The 17922-nt window shown below is 35.4% G+C and overlaps 1 protein-coding gene across 2 annotated transcripts in view; it reads right to left on the minus strand.

The window, feature by feature from the left end:
* The window catches only part of LOC134270009 (signal transducer and activator of transcription 5A-like), a 28046-nt gene that overhangs the window by 8248 nt on the left and 1876 nt on the right, over nt 1-17922 (minus strand). For both annotated transcript variants that reach the window (XM_062752179.1, XM_062752180.1), the window contains exons 2-9: nt 16369-16550; nt 13963-14131; nt 12450-12545; nt 12042-12110; nt 11033-11093; nt 10790-10893; nt 8408-8574; nt 7894-8028 (exon numbers count right to left, since the gene is read on the minus strand). In XM_062752179.1, coding sequence (XP_062608163.1) covers nt 7894-8028; nt 8408-8574; nt 10790-10893; nt 11033-11093; nt 12042-12110; nt 12450-12545; nt 13963-14131; nt 16369-16550 — 983 coding nt within the window. The remainder of the gene's footprint in view (nt 1-7893; nt 8029-8407; nt 8575-10789; nt 10894-11032; nt 11094-12041; nt 12111-12449; nt 12546-13962; nt 14132-16368; nt 16551-17922) is intronic.

Below are 17922 nucleotides of genomic sequence, written 5' to 3' on the forward strand. Positions count from 1 at the left end.
TTTATAGTTCTTAATTAATAAACTGTAATTCCAGATAACATTCTGCACTAAATATACATGTATATCAAAATTAAATACACTGATAATTAAACCACAAACATATTATTTTTTTTAATTAGTAATATCTGAAATGAGAGGGGCCGGGGTTATAAATTTCAAAGCACTTACCCTAATCTCAGATCAGCAAATCTTTGTAATTTTCCTTCATTGTACGTGGCTGCAAGATGGACGTAATCTAATTGAATAATCATTTCCTCATCCCATGGACATACTGGATACATTTGTAACTTTTAAAGGCTGGCTTCTAGTTCAATATGGTGATGACATGTATTTCCAAAAGCATATTTCAGTTCTTTACTGTGTTAATCCATATATTTTCAATGTCCCTCACAAACACTTTGTATTGAAATTTTGAACTGGTCTGAGAAGGCGCACAAATTCTGACTGGCTCTCCTCATTGGATACTGCCCTACTTTAAGCAACAGTGGGGGACACAATGGGTTGTTTAGGTAGAGGAAAGCTTTTTCAAATTGATGGGATGAAGATTAGAAGCTCAACAGGAAGTGTTAACACTTAACACATGGTCAATTTGTAATAAAGGCTTGGGAAAGCTTGGACCACATAGAGTGTCAGAGTATTGTATTTCCTCACATGAGCCTCACGTGAGGAATTGAGACTTGTAATTCTTTGGTTTTGGTTCTTCTTGTAATACTGAATTTTACTATGTCCAATTTCCTCACCTCTTGCTCACCTTTTGCTCACATGAGAAAAATGAACTTAGAATAATCACTACCAATGTAAGGCTGTTCCTAGGTGAGCATATTGAATAGACTTTTGCTCATGAGCTTTGAGGTGAGCATAATTTTGCACATGTGCATTTTGGTTAGTATTTTCCTTCCTAACAAAGACTAACAATCTGCACATGAGCAAAATGCAATTCTACCTAATTTGCATGCAATTCTTACTTGATTCTCATGTGAGTCTCATGAGCAGCTCATGAGCATTTGTTAGAATGTTTGGTACAGGTAATGTTAGGAAGGAAAATACTAACCAAAATGCACATGTGCAAAATTATGCTCACCTCAAAGCTCATGAGCAAAAGTCTATTCAATATGCTCACCTAGGAACAGCCTTACATTGGTAGTGATTATTCTAAGTTCATTTTTCTCATGTGAGCAAAAGGTGAGCAAGAGGTGAGGAAATTGGACATAGTAAAATTCAGTATTACAAGAAGAACCAAAACCAAAGAATTACAAGTCTCAATTCCTCACGTGAGGCTCATGTGAGGAAATACAATACTCTGACACTCTATGTGGTCCAAGCTTTCCCAAGCCTTTATTACAAATTGACCATGTGTTAAGTGTTAACACTTCCTGTTGAGCTTCTAATCTTCATCCCATCAATTTGAAAAAGCTTTCCTCTACCTAAACAACCCATTGTGTCCCCCACTGTTGCTTAAAGTAGGGCAGTATCCAATGAGGAGAGCCAGTCAGAATTTGTGCGCCTTCTCAGACCAGTTCAAAATTTCAATACAAAGTGTTTGTGAGGGACATTGAAAATATATGGATTAACACAGTAAAGAACTGAAATATGCTTTTGGAAATACATGTCATCACCATATTGAACTAGAAGCCAGCCTTTAAAAGTTACAAATGTATCCAGTATGTCCATGGGATGAGGAAATGATTATTCAATTAGATTACGTCCATCTTGCAGCCACGTACAATGAAGGAAAATTACAAAGATTTGCTGATCTGAGATTAGGGTAAGTGCTTTGAAATTTATAACCCCGGCCCCTCTCATTTCAGATATTACTAATTAAAAAAAATAATATGTTTGTGGTTTAATTATCAGTGTATTTAATTTTGATATACATGTATATTTAGTGCAGAATGTTATCTGGAATTACAGTTTATTAATTAAGAACTATAAAAATGATAACAGATTAGGTCAGAGTGTACAGTTGACAGCCTCAGTCCAGTACTAGTATTCTATGAATTACATGTACATGTATTTAAGTTGCTAATTAAATATTGATTTATATGATTTTTCTATTAATTGCCTTGCTTTTCATGACCATGGCAATGTAACCTTGAAAATATACTAACTATAACTTCAAATTTTTGCAGATAAAAGTTGGAATCAATTAAGGATCGATCTGCAGATTAATAACGGACCCTAGCTGAGCTTGCATACATGACGGAGTTCTGATGTTAACACTCAACAAAGGAAATGCAAGGAAAAAGAATGGAACAGGATGAATTGATTATGATTCTTATGACCACTGGATTATTATTTTAACCCCAAGTATGACTGCATGCCACTCATATATTCATGCAGTAAAGGCAGAAACATCTATTAGCCTCCAAGACAACTTTAAGACAATTTTAGTCCATCTAGTACTAGACAAAGTGCAGTCAAAAATGTTGACTGGACATTTACATCGGATGTTAATCTCCTGGAAATGGAACTATTAGATAATTATACTTTGATTGATGTGTACTGTACATAATTAATAATTTAATTTTTTATTTCATTTTAAGTTTAAAATATGAAGTTTACTGAACATAATTATGCATGCATACATCTATTTACATGTACATGTTGCTCAAGAGTATTTAAAACGTAATTGATGAATCAAATTTAAAATTACATATATAATTATATAATGTTTGTAATCTGAATTTTAATTGTTCTATTGTTACTTGTTCAAGTGAGCAATTGTTGCACGTGAGTCTCATGAGCCTCACGTGAGCAATATTCTGAGTGAGCAAAATGATTCCTCACGTGAGCAAAAAATGCTTATGTGCAGAACCCTGCTCACGTGAGCATTTTACCTAATTTGCATGTTAAATTGCACATGAGACTCACGTGAGCAACTCAGGTGAGGAAATCTGGTTAGTCCTCACGTGAGCTGCTCATGAGCAAATTGTGAGAATGGTTTGGTATGGGTTTGTCATTCTTGAGAAGAAGATGTTTAAAGAATTTTCCTATATATTTCTATGTAAAAGTTTGGTCGGCCATTTTGGCCCCGCCCTACCCCCGGGGGTCATGATTTGAACAAACTTGAATCTACACTACCTGAGCATGCTTCCATATAAATATGATGAATTATGGCTTTTTCATTCTTGAGAAGAAGATGTTTAAAGAATTTTCCTATATATTTCTTTGTAAAACTTTGGTCGGCCATTTTGGCCCCGCTCTACCCCCGGGGGTCATGATTTGAACAAATTTGAATCTACACTACCTGAACATGCTTCCATATAAATATGATGAATTATGGCTTTGTCATTCTTGAGAAGAAGATGTTTAAAGAATTTTCCTATATATTTCTATGTAAAAGTTTGGTCGGCCATTTTGGCCCCGCCCTACCCCGGGGGGTCATGATTTGAACAAACTTGAATCTACACTACCTGAACATGCTTCCATATAAATATGATGAATTATGGCTTTGTCATTCTTGAGAAGAAGATGTTTAAAGAATTTTCCTATATATTTCTATGTAAAACTTTGGTCGGCCATTTTGGCCCCGCCCTACCCCCGGGGGTCATGATTTGAACAAACTTGAATCTACACTACCTGAGCATGCTTCCATATAAATATGATGAATTATGGCTTTGTCATTCTTGAGAAGAAGATTTTTAAAGAATTTTCCTATATATTTCTATGTAAAAGTTTGGTCGGCCATTTTGGCCCCGCCCTAGCCCCGGGGGTCATGATTTGAACAAATTTGAATCTACACTACCTGAGGATGTTTCCCCATAAGTTTCATCTTTCCTGGCACAGTGGTTCTTGAGAAGAAGATTTTTAAAATATGCCACCAAATTTTCATTAATTCCCAATTATCTCCCCTTGAATGAGGGCGTTGCCCTTCATTTGAACAAACTTGAATCCCCTTCACCCAAGGATACTTTGTGGCAAGTTTGGTTGAAATTGCCCAGCGGTTCTTGAGAAGAAGTCGAAAATGTGAAAAGTTTACAGACAGACAGACGGACAGACGGACAGACAGACAGACGGACAGACGGACAGGTGAGCTAAAAATAGACTAAATATACAGACCAGACACAAATTATGAACTTGCATAAATGACCTTGGTTCAAAGTCATGACACAACCTCAGGTCATAAGCAATGTTTGTGTGAAGTAGTAGATTCTAGTTTTTCCATATAAAAGATATGGACCGGACACGAATTATGAAATTTTTCTTTCAGTGAGGCCAGCATTTTTTTATTTTTAGGTTTACAAACCCGCCGCTCAGGTTTTTGAATTTTCAGAAAAAAAATAAAATTGAGAAAAACAGAATTTTTTCTTTCCGATGTCAAATTTGAGTCGGGATCGAGATTTCAAATTTACGAACTCGTACTTCCGGTTTTAAATTGTGTCAAGTCCATAGCGGCACTAAAGCTTGGTTTAATGTAAATATTTATCGATAGGAGTGCCATTCAAAACGTTTCACCCGTTCAGAGAACAATAAATTGCTGACGACTTTGTTGCAAAGTGACATGTTGGTGAGATAATTATGTATCCGTATTCAAAAGTAACTGTCTTCAATTGCAAATTATTTTCCTCCCACAGGTTTAAAACTGCCCATGGTAGCTATTGTCAGAGACATTGTTTAGGTTTCGGTCATAACTTACAGTCTTAGCATCATTCTTCAGAAAAGGGTCGCTTATGCATCAGATGTAATGAATAAAACTATGGGAGAAGTTAAGTCCATTTGAGGAAGAAATAAACAATAGCCTAAAGAAAAAAAATATTTCAACTATTTAAAAACAAGAATATACAAATATATACAGGCATGTAGTATCGTTTATGGCAGCCAGAAAAATTATTTTACACTTAATTGAAAAAAATTCCACCATACTCCTCAATACTCCTTGGGAATACTCCCTGTCTGTTTTATGAAAGGAATTATTACTTTTATAGGTCTCGAGTATATTAATATTTTAGAATAATTTCTACCTAACACACATTAAAAACAAAAATGAAGATATATTAAAAGAGATTTAAAAAATTGATTTTTAAAAAAAAAATCTGTATTTTGTCCAACATCAAAAGATTAATATCACTGCCCCCAACTGGTAGATGATGAAATAAACAATGAAAGGTTGTATTTTCCCCTTTGTAACCCTTATGTGTCTAGTGGCAAGAAGCCTGTTAGGAGAGCATATAAAAAGAAGCAAAAATTAATGTAGAAAAGTCGATAATGTATCCAAAATATAATTTTATTTTTTTTTTTATTTCCTCCTCCTACGGGACTTTTTCATTCTGATGTTCGTAAACCTAAAAATAAAAAAATGCTGGCCTGACCTTGAACTTGCACAGATGACCTTGGGTCAAGGTCATGACACACCTTTAGGTCATGAGGAATCTTTGTGTGAAATAGGAACTTACCAAGTTTATCCATAAGAAAGATATGGACCGGACACGAATTATGAAATTTTTCTTTCAGTGACCTTGAACTTGCACAAATGACCTTAAGTCAAGGTCATGACACACCTTTAGGTCATGAGGAATCTTTGTGTGTAATAGGAACTTACCAAGTTTATCCACAAGAAAGATATGGACCAGACACGAATTATGAAATTTTTCTTCCAGTGACCTTCAACTTCCCCAAATGACCTTGACCCAAGGTCACGACACACCCTTAGATCAGGAGCAATCTTTGTGTGAAATGAGAACTTAACAAGTTTATCCATAAGAAAGATATGGACCAGACACGAATTATGAAATTTTTCTTCAAGTGACCTTGAACTTCCCCAAATGACCTTGCATCAAGGTCATGACACACCCTTAGGTCATGAGGAATCTTTGTGTGAAATAGGAACTTACCATGTTTATCCATAAGAAAGATATGGACTGGACACGAATAATGAATTTTTTCTTCCAGTGACCTTGAACTTCCCCAAATGACCTTGGGTCAAGGTCATGACACAACCTTAGGTCATGAGCAATCTTTGTGTGAAATTAGAACCTACCATGTTTATCCATAAGAAAGATATGGACCGGACACGAATAATGAATTTTTAGCTCACCTCAACGAAGTTGAGGGAGCTTATGTAATACCCTCGGCGTCAGTGTCGGCGTCGTCGTCCCGGGTTAAGGTTAAGTTTTTTGGAGCAGTTTTCTTTTTAACTTGATGCACCAAGGTATGAAAATTTGCAAACTTGCTTCAGATGCTGGATTTTAATTATGTTTTCATGATGAAGAACTAGTTTGAAGTTTTTATACAGGTCTATTCCAAAATACAGGTAAACTTCGTTATCTCGACATCGATGGGACGATTGGAAAATGTCGAGATATCCGAGGTGTCGAGATATCAGAGTTGAGACTCGACGTCCTTAATTTTACTGCATAGTAAACCATAGACCTAAACTGAACAGACGTGTAACTACCTACATGTCTTCAATAGACTGTAGCTGGTTTGTTTCAGCTATCCCTCTATATTTATTAGAAAATCTAAGAAGTTATTCACAACATGATTCATGAAATGCTTTGAATTCTTTTTTATCGAAATCTTCTCATTTTACTAAAAAACAATTTTCCATCCAGCATTCGATCCGCGTGCAACTAGCTCTATCAGAACAGGATTCGAAATGCGCTCTATAAACTCCAAACCAGAACGGTACAGAGTCGACTTCCGTGATACGGGCAAAAAAATAATGCGTATACATTTGTTTTTTTTTTTCATTTTAATTAATTTTTATTTCATAATCATTCATCATTATTTTTCATTTCATTTTTAAACCAAAATTTAATATGGAATTACGCAGTAAACAAATTTAATTATGTTACACGTGCATTTATATTATGGCTGATGCAATAGTCGCGCATGTCGTAGATTTGATTGTTTCCTGTTAAATGCATTTTTACTACAATGTTTAAGTTAAATTGAATTCATTGTGTACATTGTTCATTGTTAAACAGTCAGATTTTTTTTTTTTACAAAATGTTAAAATTTTGTTAGATTTTGACATAAATAAACAGTGTTAAATTTATGCAGAATCGAGAAGATTTATCAATGGTATGATATTTCCCAAGCTGAACATTTAACAATTAACGTCATAGAGACGACTAGGGGACTTGGGATTCCTCTACAAACACATTTCTACAAAGCAGTATTTAGTCAAAACATGGGTGTGAAAGGTGTGAATTTCTGACGACTTCAAGATACCCGGAGTTGTCCGTGCGTGACGAGCGACCGGCAGACAAGCAATTAGGTTAAGTAGAGCAGAAAATTGCCCCGATGTCGACACATACCAGGTAAATTTTGCTCTTGGGACTCAAAATATACGTCGAGATAAGCGGGGTAGTCGACATTACCGAGGTCGACATATCAGAGTTTTTGCAAATCATTTATATACTAAATAATGCCGGGACCGCGGATGGACGTCGACATATCCCAAGTTGTCGACATATCCGATGTCGAGATACCGAAGTTTACCTGTATCAAATCAAAATTGCATAAATTTTGCATTTTTGGATGTACAGTTTTTGTTGGTTAATTGTGTGACTTTGCCTTACTTAAAGACAACATTTGTTGAGGTGAGCTCTGTAATCTCTGATTACCTATGTTTTCTTCCAGTGACCTTGAACTTCCCCAAATGAACTTGGGTCAAGGTCATGACACACCCTTAGGTCATGAGCAATCTTTGCGTGAAATGAAAACCTACCAAGTTTATCCATAAGAAAGATATGGACCGGACACGTTTGCACAGACAGACGGACAGACAGCTAGATGGACGGACAGGCTGATTCCTATATACCCCCCCCCCCCAAACTTCATTTGCGGGGGGTATAAATATTACACATTTATATCACACCTTCATCTCATACATGTAGCTGATGTATAGAAATACAGAATTGTAAAATTCTGTATAATTATCAGTCTCACCTCTGTAGAAGCCTTTCAAAGCATTTTTTGAGAGTACCCCCAATGCTGTGTGTGACATCAGTTGCTGCTAACAATTCAAGTTTAGGCAGGTGATACTGTAAAATATCATAGAGGATCTGTCCAAGCCAGGAATACCTGAAAAAAAGTATTTTTATTAAAACATATGTTAAACATACATGAACATGCAAAAAGATTTTTCTCATTTCGTAGAATACATGTGCCTGTGTTTAAAAATCATTCATAAATACAGTTTTAAAGCCATTCATAACTCAATCATTGTAAAAATATTTTCAAATACATCTTCCAGAAAACATTGTTTGCTGTACCTAACATACTGCATGTGCATATGTATTTATCATTTGGATCTGTATGCTACATATAAGAGACTTTCGATACTTTACAGTCTGCTGTACCATGGAACATTTTTAAAATTAAGGACCTCAAAATATTGAAGTTGGAGCCTTCAACAGTCTCTAGTACATAACAGTCATTTAAGAGTGACATAATGACATACCCCCTCTCTACTTCAGTAGGAATCGGTGGTCTGTGGTCCACCAGGTCCACATAGAACAACTGCAGCTGTTTCTTAAAATCGGACATCTTCCTGGAGAGAATGTTCTCTGCTTCTAGGGACTTCGTCTCAATTTCTTGCAGGTTATTGGTGATATCCTGATGAAGCACCTGAAAGGTTACACAAAATGGTATTAAGTTTCATATAGTTGTCTATGTACATGTATAATAAGCTACTGGATAATTCTAATAAATGTATAAAGCATGCATGGACAATAAATAAAGAATGCTACCCAGTGTATCAATTACATGTATGAGTTTAGTTTTATCCCTCTTGTGGCCTTATCTTAGCCCATGGAGTCATGGATAAAAAAAACAAGAGGCCCATGGGCCACATCACTCACCTGAGAAGTTTTGACCATTCTGTTCTTTACCAGATTTCCCCCTTGTTATACATAATGCATCCCCACCCTACCCCACTGATCATAATTTAGACATTTTGAAATCTACACTACCCCATGATCCTTCCATGGGCACATATGTTTCAGCTTTTTTGGCCCAGTGGTTCCTGAGAAGAAGATTTTCAAATATTTTTCCTATATATTTCTATTTAACACTTTGATTCCCTATACTGGCCCCGCCCTTCCCCCGGGGGTCATGGTTCCTACAATTTAGAATTTACACTACCCAAGCATGCTTCCACATAAGCTTCACTTTTTCTGGCCAAGTGGTTCTTGAGAAGAAGATTTTCAAAGATTTTTCCTATATACATGTATTTCTATATAAAACTTTGATACCCCATTGTGGCCCCGCCCTTCCCCCGGAGGTCATGATGTGAATAATTTAGAATCTACATTATACCAGGATGCTTCCACATAAGTTTCAGCTTTTCTGGCCCAGTGGTTCTTGAGAAGAAGATTTTCAAAGATTTTTTCTATATATTTCTATATAAAACTTTGATTCCCCATTGTGGCCCCGCCCTTCCCCCGGGGGTCATTATTTGAACAATTTAGAATCTACATCATACCAGGATGCTTCCACATAAGTTTCAGCTTTTCTGGCCCAGTGGTTCTTGAGAAGAAGATTTTCAAAGATTTTTCCTATATATTTCTATGTAAAACTTTGATACCCCATTGTGGCCCCGCCCTTCCCCCGGGGGTCATGATGTGAACAATTTAGAATCTACACTATACCAGGATGCTTCCACATAAGTTTCAGCTTTTCTGGCCCAGTGGTTCTTGAGAAGAAGATTTTCAAAGATTTTTCCTATATATTTCTATGTAAAACTTTGATACCCCATTGTGGCCCCGCCCTTCCCCCGGGGGTCATGATGTGAACAATTTAGAATCTACACTATACCAGGATGCTTCCACATAAGTTTCAGCTTTTCTGGCCCAGTGGTTCTTGAGAAGATTTTCAAATATTTTTCCTATATATTTCTATATAAAACTTTAATTCCCCATTGTGGCCCCGCCCTTCCCCCGGGGGTCATGATTTGAACAACTTAGAATCTACACTACCCCAGGATGCTTCCACATAAGTTTCAGCTTTACTGGCCCAGTGGTTCTTGAGAAGAAGATTTTTTAATGACCCAACCCTATTTTTGTCTTTTCTTGATTATCTCCCCTTGCGAGGGGATATGTCCCTTCATTTTTACAATTTAAATTTCCCTTCACCCAAGAATGCTTTGTACTAAGTTTGGTCAAAATTGGCCCAGTGGTTCTTGAGAAGAAGTCGAAAATGTGAAAAGTTTACAGACGGACAGACAGACGGACGGACGACGGACAAAATGTGATCAGAAAAGCTCACTTGAGCCTTCGGCTCAGGTGAGCTAAAAAGCTAGAACTTTAAAATACAATGTACATGCAAAAGTTTGATAGTGGATGGAGATACAGATGTAACACAAAACCAAACACTTCTGAAAACAAGTTTAGTATCAAACTACTCAGAATATCATAGCATCTACGACAGACTGTACAGTATTAGTTAATATAAAATACATGTATAATAAAATGTATTTTGACACAAAAAGATTTCAATAACAGAGTAATGAAAAGCAACTTATTACTGCTCTATTGTTATGTTTTATATATTTTTAGTATGTCCTAGAGGTCCATGGCAATCAAATTTTGCTAAAGATCATGATTTAAACTTAAAAGATTAAAATCAAGAGGAAATTTACACTAAGATGATATGACACCACAACTGAAATACAGGAAACACAATCTAACAAAAATTATATATCTCTCTGGTGAATGAGAAAGGACTGTGAAGATCCCTGATTTCTACAGGAAATAATTGTTATCAGTACTTCACAGCCTGAAGAGTTCTCCAGTTTAATTGATTTACCCTGGCCTTAATCAGGAAACATCACATGAGCACTTACTGCAAACATCTGTAGTTTTTTCTGATGTGCCTCATACTGTTTTCTTTGCTGGTCGGTTGCAGCATTCAGGCCATTGAATCCTGCTCCAGTTAGCTGGTCAAAGCCTAAAAAAAATAAAAACATGGATGAATAGGTGCTAATGTTTTACATGAACATGGAGGTAAATACAACAAATGTTTGTAAATATCATCAATGCACGTTTACCGGCTGGCTTCTTTCTTAACACCTATGTTTTATAATTACCTGCTTGAGCATTCAAGGTATCCTCTAGGGATTCTAACTTGTCAATGCAAGTACTGAGATTCTGGAAAATAAATAGTGTGAGGTTTTTAACAAAAACAAACACAAAAACTGAAAACTAGAAACATATAATGCTCATTTGAGTCACCATTGCAAATAAATAAAATTTCCTTCTTAATATACACTTCAGATAATTTAAGGTCATAATTTCAACATTTTGAGCTTGTTGTATATTGACGCTCCATGTCTTCATTACATATTGTAAAATTTTTATTTTTTCTGGATGTTGGCATATTTCTGTTGAAAAAAGTACCCCAATTGTGGTCCAAAATAAGTCCCTAGGTCATCTTTGTACATAACAAACATGTGGGTGTTAAATAGCATATTAATGCCACAATACCACTGAAGCCCTGATCTCTTAACACAATTTTCCAATACCCAGTTGCTAGGTGGCTCACTTTCTTCAAAAGAATCACTTTATTGTTTTTCCCACTACATATAACAATTTAAATCTAATCGTTGTCCTTCTATTCTTGAGAAAGCAACTTAGGAAATACAGTGTATTTCTTCATAGATATAACTATAAAGAATTTTACACTCTCTTGTGACCCTAGGTCTGGGTATCAAATTTATATGAATGCTGTTCCAGTGGTAATATTGAAAATTTTTAAGTGACCTCACTCCAATTTTGCTTCTTGATTATCTCCCCTGCAAAGGACATGATCCTTCCAATAATTTAATTGTAATTTTTTAAATTCCCTTTAATCAAGGATGATCTGTGCCAAGTTTTATTGGAAATGGCCAACAAGTGTATTAACTTTACAGACAGGACAGATGGACAATAGAGATGCTCACTTCAGCTTACAGCTCAGGGTAACTGATTAATTAGCATGCATATTGCTAATTCCTTATTGTGCAAGACAATCATGAATTCAAAGTCCTCTTAAGTAATACAAAAGATAAAAAATGGAAAACAAATAAACTAAACTGTCAGACAATGGCCTCTGCCTACCTTGCTGCACTGATCCAGGTATCTGATGATCTGGTCCTGGTCATCATAGCAAATCTCCATTGCTTTTGCCTATAAACAATTGAAATAAATTGTCTTTTCAGTGTTCAAATTAAAATATCAAGTACACAGGTGTCACACTCAGTAGTATCAAATGTGCTGATCCATTTCAAAAACACATTTGAGAACTTTAAATAAGGTTTTCAGACAAATACTATATTACTATGTATTGTACCGGTATACGTGTCTCCTACAAGGCCAGCTAAATTCATTATTTTTATACAAAACTTTCAGTGATGAGCCAAGTTTTGTTATATAGTATGTATGTATGTAAATATTTTTTTGCTCTACCACATTAAATTTTTGCAAAGCTCTGTGTGATGAGCTGCGTTGGATATATTACATGTGTACCTCTACAGCCACAAACTGTTTCAGCAGCCTCTGTTCCTCCACCAGAAATCGGCACATACTGCAGATGAAAGGCTTGGGGTTTCTTTCATATATGTTCTACAAGTTAATGCCAGTAATCACTAATCAGTCAAAAAATTACAATATCTATTCTAGTTAATATTATGCAGTATGAACAAACTAATAAAATGCCTGAAACATCAGGTGGAACCATTTATTTTATGATATTCTTAAGCTGCATGAAAATGCAATGATCAGAATAAGAGCTGTCTGCTTTACAGGTAGAAAGCAAAGAAATGTGCAGGCCATATATGCATGGAAAGGATAGAAATCAACTTTACTTATCTCTTCAGTGTCAGATTGTGCCCCCAGCCCCTGTCTCCTCACCCCCAAGAAATCAATGATGCTTATTACCGGGGTAAACCATGAATGAAGTACATTATATTCAGAATGACTTTTGTCTAACAAAAATAGCTCATTATGTACAAGTATTTTTTTGCTGCATTTATACTAAATATAAAGATGAGACAATTTTTTATGCGCCCATAAACGAAGTTTCGGGGGTATATAGTTTTTGTCATGTCTGTCTGTCTATTTGTCAGCAAAAACTTTAACCTTGCCCATAACTTTTGATTTAGTGGAGCTATGATTTTCATATTTCACATGTGTATTCCTTGTGACCTTTCTTTGGGTACCACCAAATTTGACCTTTTGACCTTGACCTTGGAGTTTGACCCACTTCTACACAATAATTCCAAACATTTACTTTGACCATATCTTTTGAACAGTTGATACCAGGACTTTTGTACTTCATACATGTATTCTTTGTGAAAAGACTTTTCATTGGATACCAACGACTTTGACCTTTTGACTTTGACCTTGGAGACTTCCATACTTTTGAAAAAACTTTAACCTTGGCCATAACTTTGAACAGCAAGGGCTATGGCTTTCATTCTTCCCATATGTAATCCTTGTGTCTGAGGAGACCCTTCATTGGATATCAAGAACTTGAGTTTGACCTACTTTTAAAAAGCAAACCTTGACCATAATTTTTGAAGGGTTAAAGCTAGTGCTTTCATACTTTTTATATTTAATTCTTGTGACAAGACCTTTCATTTGATATCAAGAATTTTGACCGACCTTGGAGTTTGACCTTCTTTTTAAAATCTTTAACCTTAGCCATAACTTTTGAAGGGTTAGGGCTACGGTTTCCATACTTCACATATGTATTTTTTTGTGGCAAGACCTTTCATTAGATACCAGTTACCTTGACCTTATGACCTTGATGATTTCCATACTTATGAAAAAACTTTAACCTTGGCCTACTTTTATATTTCACACTTGTATTTCCAGTGAAAATACCCTACTTTGGGTACCATTATACACATGTATCAAATTTGCATTTAACAAAAGTTTAATCTTCGCTATGATGCCATACGGGGGCATCAGTGTTTCACAAACACATCTTGTTTTTTTTAAAATATTTTTATACTTAAATTCTCCATGGTATACATACCTTTATACTGTCGTAGATAACCCTCTGTGACAACCTCTGGGTCTGACCAGCATCTTCGTGTTCCAGTTTATCAAAGTGTTCCAGAATCATATCGAACATCAGTTTGTAGGCAGTGTCACTCTTTGGGTCTGATTCGTCATGTCCCATCACAAACTGCTCCCCATTTTTCCTTCAAAATTGAATGTCATAGTTAGTTTTAACAATCTCTTGCACCAATTATTTTGCTTCATGAATATTTAATGTGATTAAAAGTGATGAATTTTTACTGCTGAAAAAGAGATCACAGGGAACAGCAGTCTAAGAACCACAGAAAATTTAAAAATGCACAAAAAATGATGTAAAAGCTAAAACCATAAATATGTTCTCTGTGTTTGTAAAATTGTCTACATGCCAAAGGTGTACTGGATTTAATTAACCAATTTATGCAAAATCTGAATAACACTTCCTGTTACATCATGTTATGTTTTAGTGCACTATTTATGGCACAAGGACTTAAGTTCAAATTAATCATTTTCTATTTTAGTATCATTCTGTATTCTGTGTTCATTGACCCTTCATAATATGCAAATAATTTTCCTCAGTTTTAAAGCTGATCACAATTTGTAAAAGGAATGTGTCTGCCATTTTTGTTCGGAGAATTGCTATACCTGCCCCCCCCCCCATATAAAGGGCAGGACTTTGTCACTGTTCAGTGTAATCAGACGTATATGCTATATAGCACTCGGTAACAACAATAATAACGTAATACTTCGTCTAATGCAGCCAAGTAAGATACCAAAGAAACTTACAATTATAGTTGTACAGGTCAGTGCAGTATACAAACAAACACAGATACACGTAACTGCAATAAATGTAAACAAAGATAATGCAAGATATCCAGCATGAACACGGGTCGCCATTCCACGCCGATACCAGTGACAATAAAGTGGTCAGGTGTGACAAATCTGAAGAGTATACCCTGGTGTTGATGTATCGTATATAATGATATCAACCAGAAGTCTCTGTCGAGACTGTAGCTCTACTGGTTTGTACTTATCAAAAACCATTGCTAGCACTATTTTATGTATCATTGTGTAGTCTACTTGTGTCCCAACTTATTTTGAAATCAAACCAAAACTGTAGAAGGAGTAGCGTTTTAAAGGAATTTCACAGAAAATTCTATTTTTAGTAACCATGGTAACACCATTCATCGAAATCAAAAACCGATGCACTATTCTATGTATCATTATGTAGTCTACTTGTGTGCCAACTTATTTTGAAATCAAACCAAAACTGTAGAAGGAGTAGCGTTTTAAAGGAATTTCACAGAAAATTCTATTTTTAGTAACCATGGTAACACCGTTCATCGAAATCAAAAACCGATGCACTATTCTATGTATCTTAGTGTAGTCTACTTGTGTGTCAAGTTATACTGAAATCAGACCAAAACTGTAGAAGGAGTAGTGTTTTAAAGGAATTTCACAGAAAATTCTATTTTTAGTAACCATGGCAACACCGTTCATCGAAATCAAAAACCGATGCACTAGTCTATGTATCTTAGTGTAGTCTACTTGTGTACCAAGTTATATTGTAATCAGACCAAAACTGTAGAAGGAGTAGCGTTTTTAAGGAATTTCAAAGAAAATTCTATTTTTAGTAAACCATGGCAACACCGTTCATCGAAATTAAAAACCGATGCACTATTCTATGTATCTTAGTGAAGTCTACTTGTGTGCCAAGTAATATTGAAATCAGACTAAAATTGTAGGAGGAGTAGCGTTTTGAAAAATTGTTTACAGACAGACGGACAGACAGACAGACAGACGGACGGACGCCGGACGCATTACTATCGCATAAGCTCTTCTGGTCTCTGACCAGTAGAGCTAAAAATGGCATATGCCTTTATACCAGTCATGTTCAGTTTAAAGCAGAGAAGATTTTCAATGAAATAATGCATTTTCAATATATAATCTATTTAGCCCCGCCCTAGCACTAGAACCCCTGACCCTGGGGCCATGAATTTCACAATTTTGGTAGAGGATTCAATGCAGAATACAATCATGCCAACAGTTTGACTGCTTGATGTCCAGGAGCAGAGAAGAAGATTTTCAAAGAATTCATGTATTTTCACTATATAATCAATAGAGGGGGGGGGGGGGGGGGGGGGGGGGGGGGGGGGCACGAACCATGAAATTCACAATTTTTGTTCCCCTTCACTCATAGATGCTTTGTGCCAAAATTGGGTGATATTGGTTCAGTGGTTGCAGAGAAGAAGCTGAAAATGTTCAAATGTTAACACACGACAGACAATGGACGACACACGACGACGGACAAAAACAGATAGCAATAGGTCACCTGAGTTTACTCAGATGACCTAATGAAAATTAATACGCCTGAATATCATTGCTATCATGAAAATTAAATTACCATTCCTCAGAATCAAACAGATCCTTGCAGTTCAAACGGGTTTCCCAAATGTGTTCATCAGCTAACTTGTAGATGTCCTGCCAGCGCTCTCTGAATTTCTGATTATCTAAGCAGTAGCTAAAGACATCAGGCAAGGGTACTTCACTAGAGATCTCCATCTTAATTTTCAGATGATTATACTCCTGAAACATAAAAGACCTACATGTATATAAGTAATAAATGAATTGATACCATCATTTAAGAGTCAATAGCAATGACAGAATGAAAATAAGGTGAAGGGGTGGTAAAAGAAAGGGATAGGAGATTGGGAAGGAGACAGCAAAATATGTATGCAAAATTTAATACAAACAGTAATTTTTTTTTTCTCATTTGATTTAAGCCTATTGCCTGCTTTTATTTAAGGGAGGACCTATGTCGTTCTACGTAAAAGCAGCGTTATGTGACGTCACAATAGCGACGTTTGTTTTTTCCCCGCTGACTTTTGCAACTGTGATTATAGGCATAACATTGTTATTAATCAATAACGTACACAGTTTACAATAAGAAATTTTTTTAATCATTTTTAACAGTTTTATTTGATTTATGGAGTTTGTTAACATTAAAATTCTCTTAATTAGGTTGATAATTCATAGCAATTTCAGTTGTAAAGAAATACCTCCATGATTTACTGATAAAAAAGTGCAAAAAAATAGAAGATAAAATTCAGCAAAGAAAGCCGCTTAAATCAGGGAAATATGTTTGATTTTATGTTTACCATTACATGTCATTATATTTTCTGGATAAAACTAAGAAATGTACTTGCACCTATATTTACTTATTGATTTATTGTATATGTAGATTTTATTGTATAAAGTCATTCCTATGTTCTATAAGGCGTTGGTTGTTGACGGGGAAATGGGGGGGGGGGGGGGGGCAGAATGAGTAGAATGAAGAAGAAAAGACTTTATCTGTTTAAATTATTTCTAATCAAAACAAAATACTTGGTTTTTTTGCAAAATAGTTTTATATTCAGATGTTTGTAATTGCTTACTTACCTTTCTTTTAGTACAGAAAGGTCAATATTTATGACAGAAGAGTACGAAAATAAAAGAAAACGTCATATTTCTCGTTTATTTTATCATAAAGGTATACTTTTTTCTTTGTTAAAATAAAGAAAGGGGTCATTTCTTTCTAAAGATATGAATTAAAACATTTTCACACCAAGACTTTTTAAGATATTACCTGTTATGCATGTCGGAATTTTAAAAAATGCAACAAGAAAAACGGGGTGATACTTACATTGCGCTCTTTTATAATTTTTCATGAAAGATGAATTACAATGAATTTGCCTTCGTTTTAAAGATACAAGTCATATAAATTAAATACCTGTTGATTTCGGATGTGATTTGACGTTTTTGGTTCTTTTTAACGCATATTTGGAGTAGAACAATAATGTCTAAAAATAATCTATTTTTAGCTTTTAACACGTGCTCCTGTGTAAAAATAAGCATATAAAGGTATTGTTTTTAATACCTAAAAATTAAGAGCAAGTGGTCAGGAAGGAAATGTCAAAGT

The sequence above is a fragment of the Saccostrea cucullata genome, unplaced genomic scaffold (genome assembly GCF_032062105.1).
Source record: "Saccostrea cucullata isolate Sc308-1 unplaced genomic scaffold, CSIRO_AGI_Scuc_v1 ctg261, whole genome shotgun sequence".
Taxonomy (NCBI): domain Eukaryota; kingdom Metazoa; phylum Mollusca; class Bivalvia; order Ostreida; family Ostreidae; genus Saccostrea; species Saccostrea cuccullata.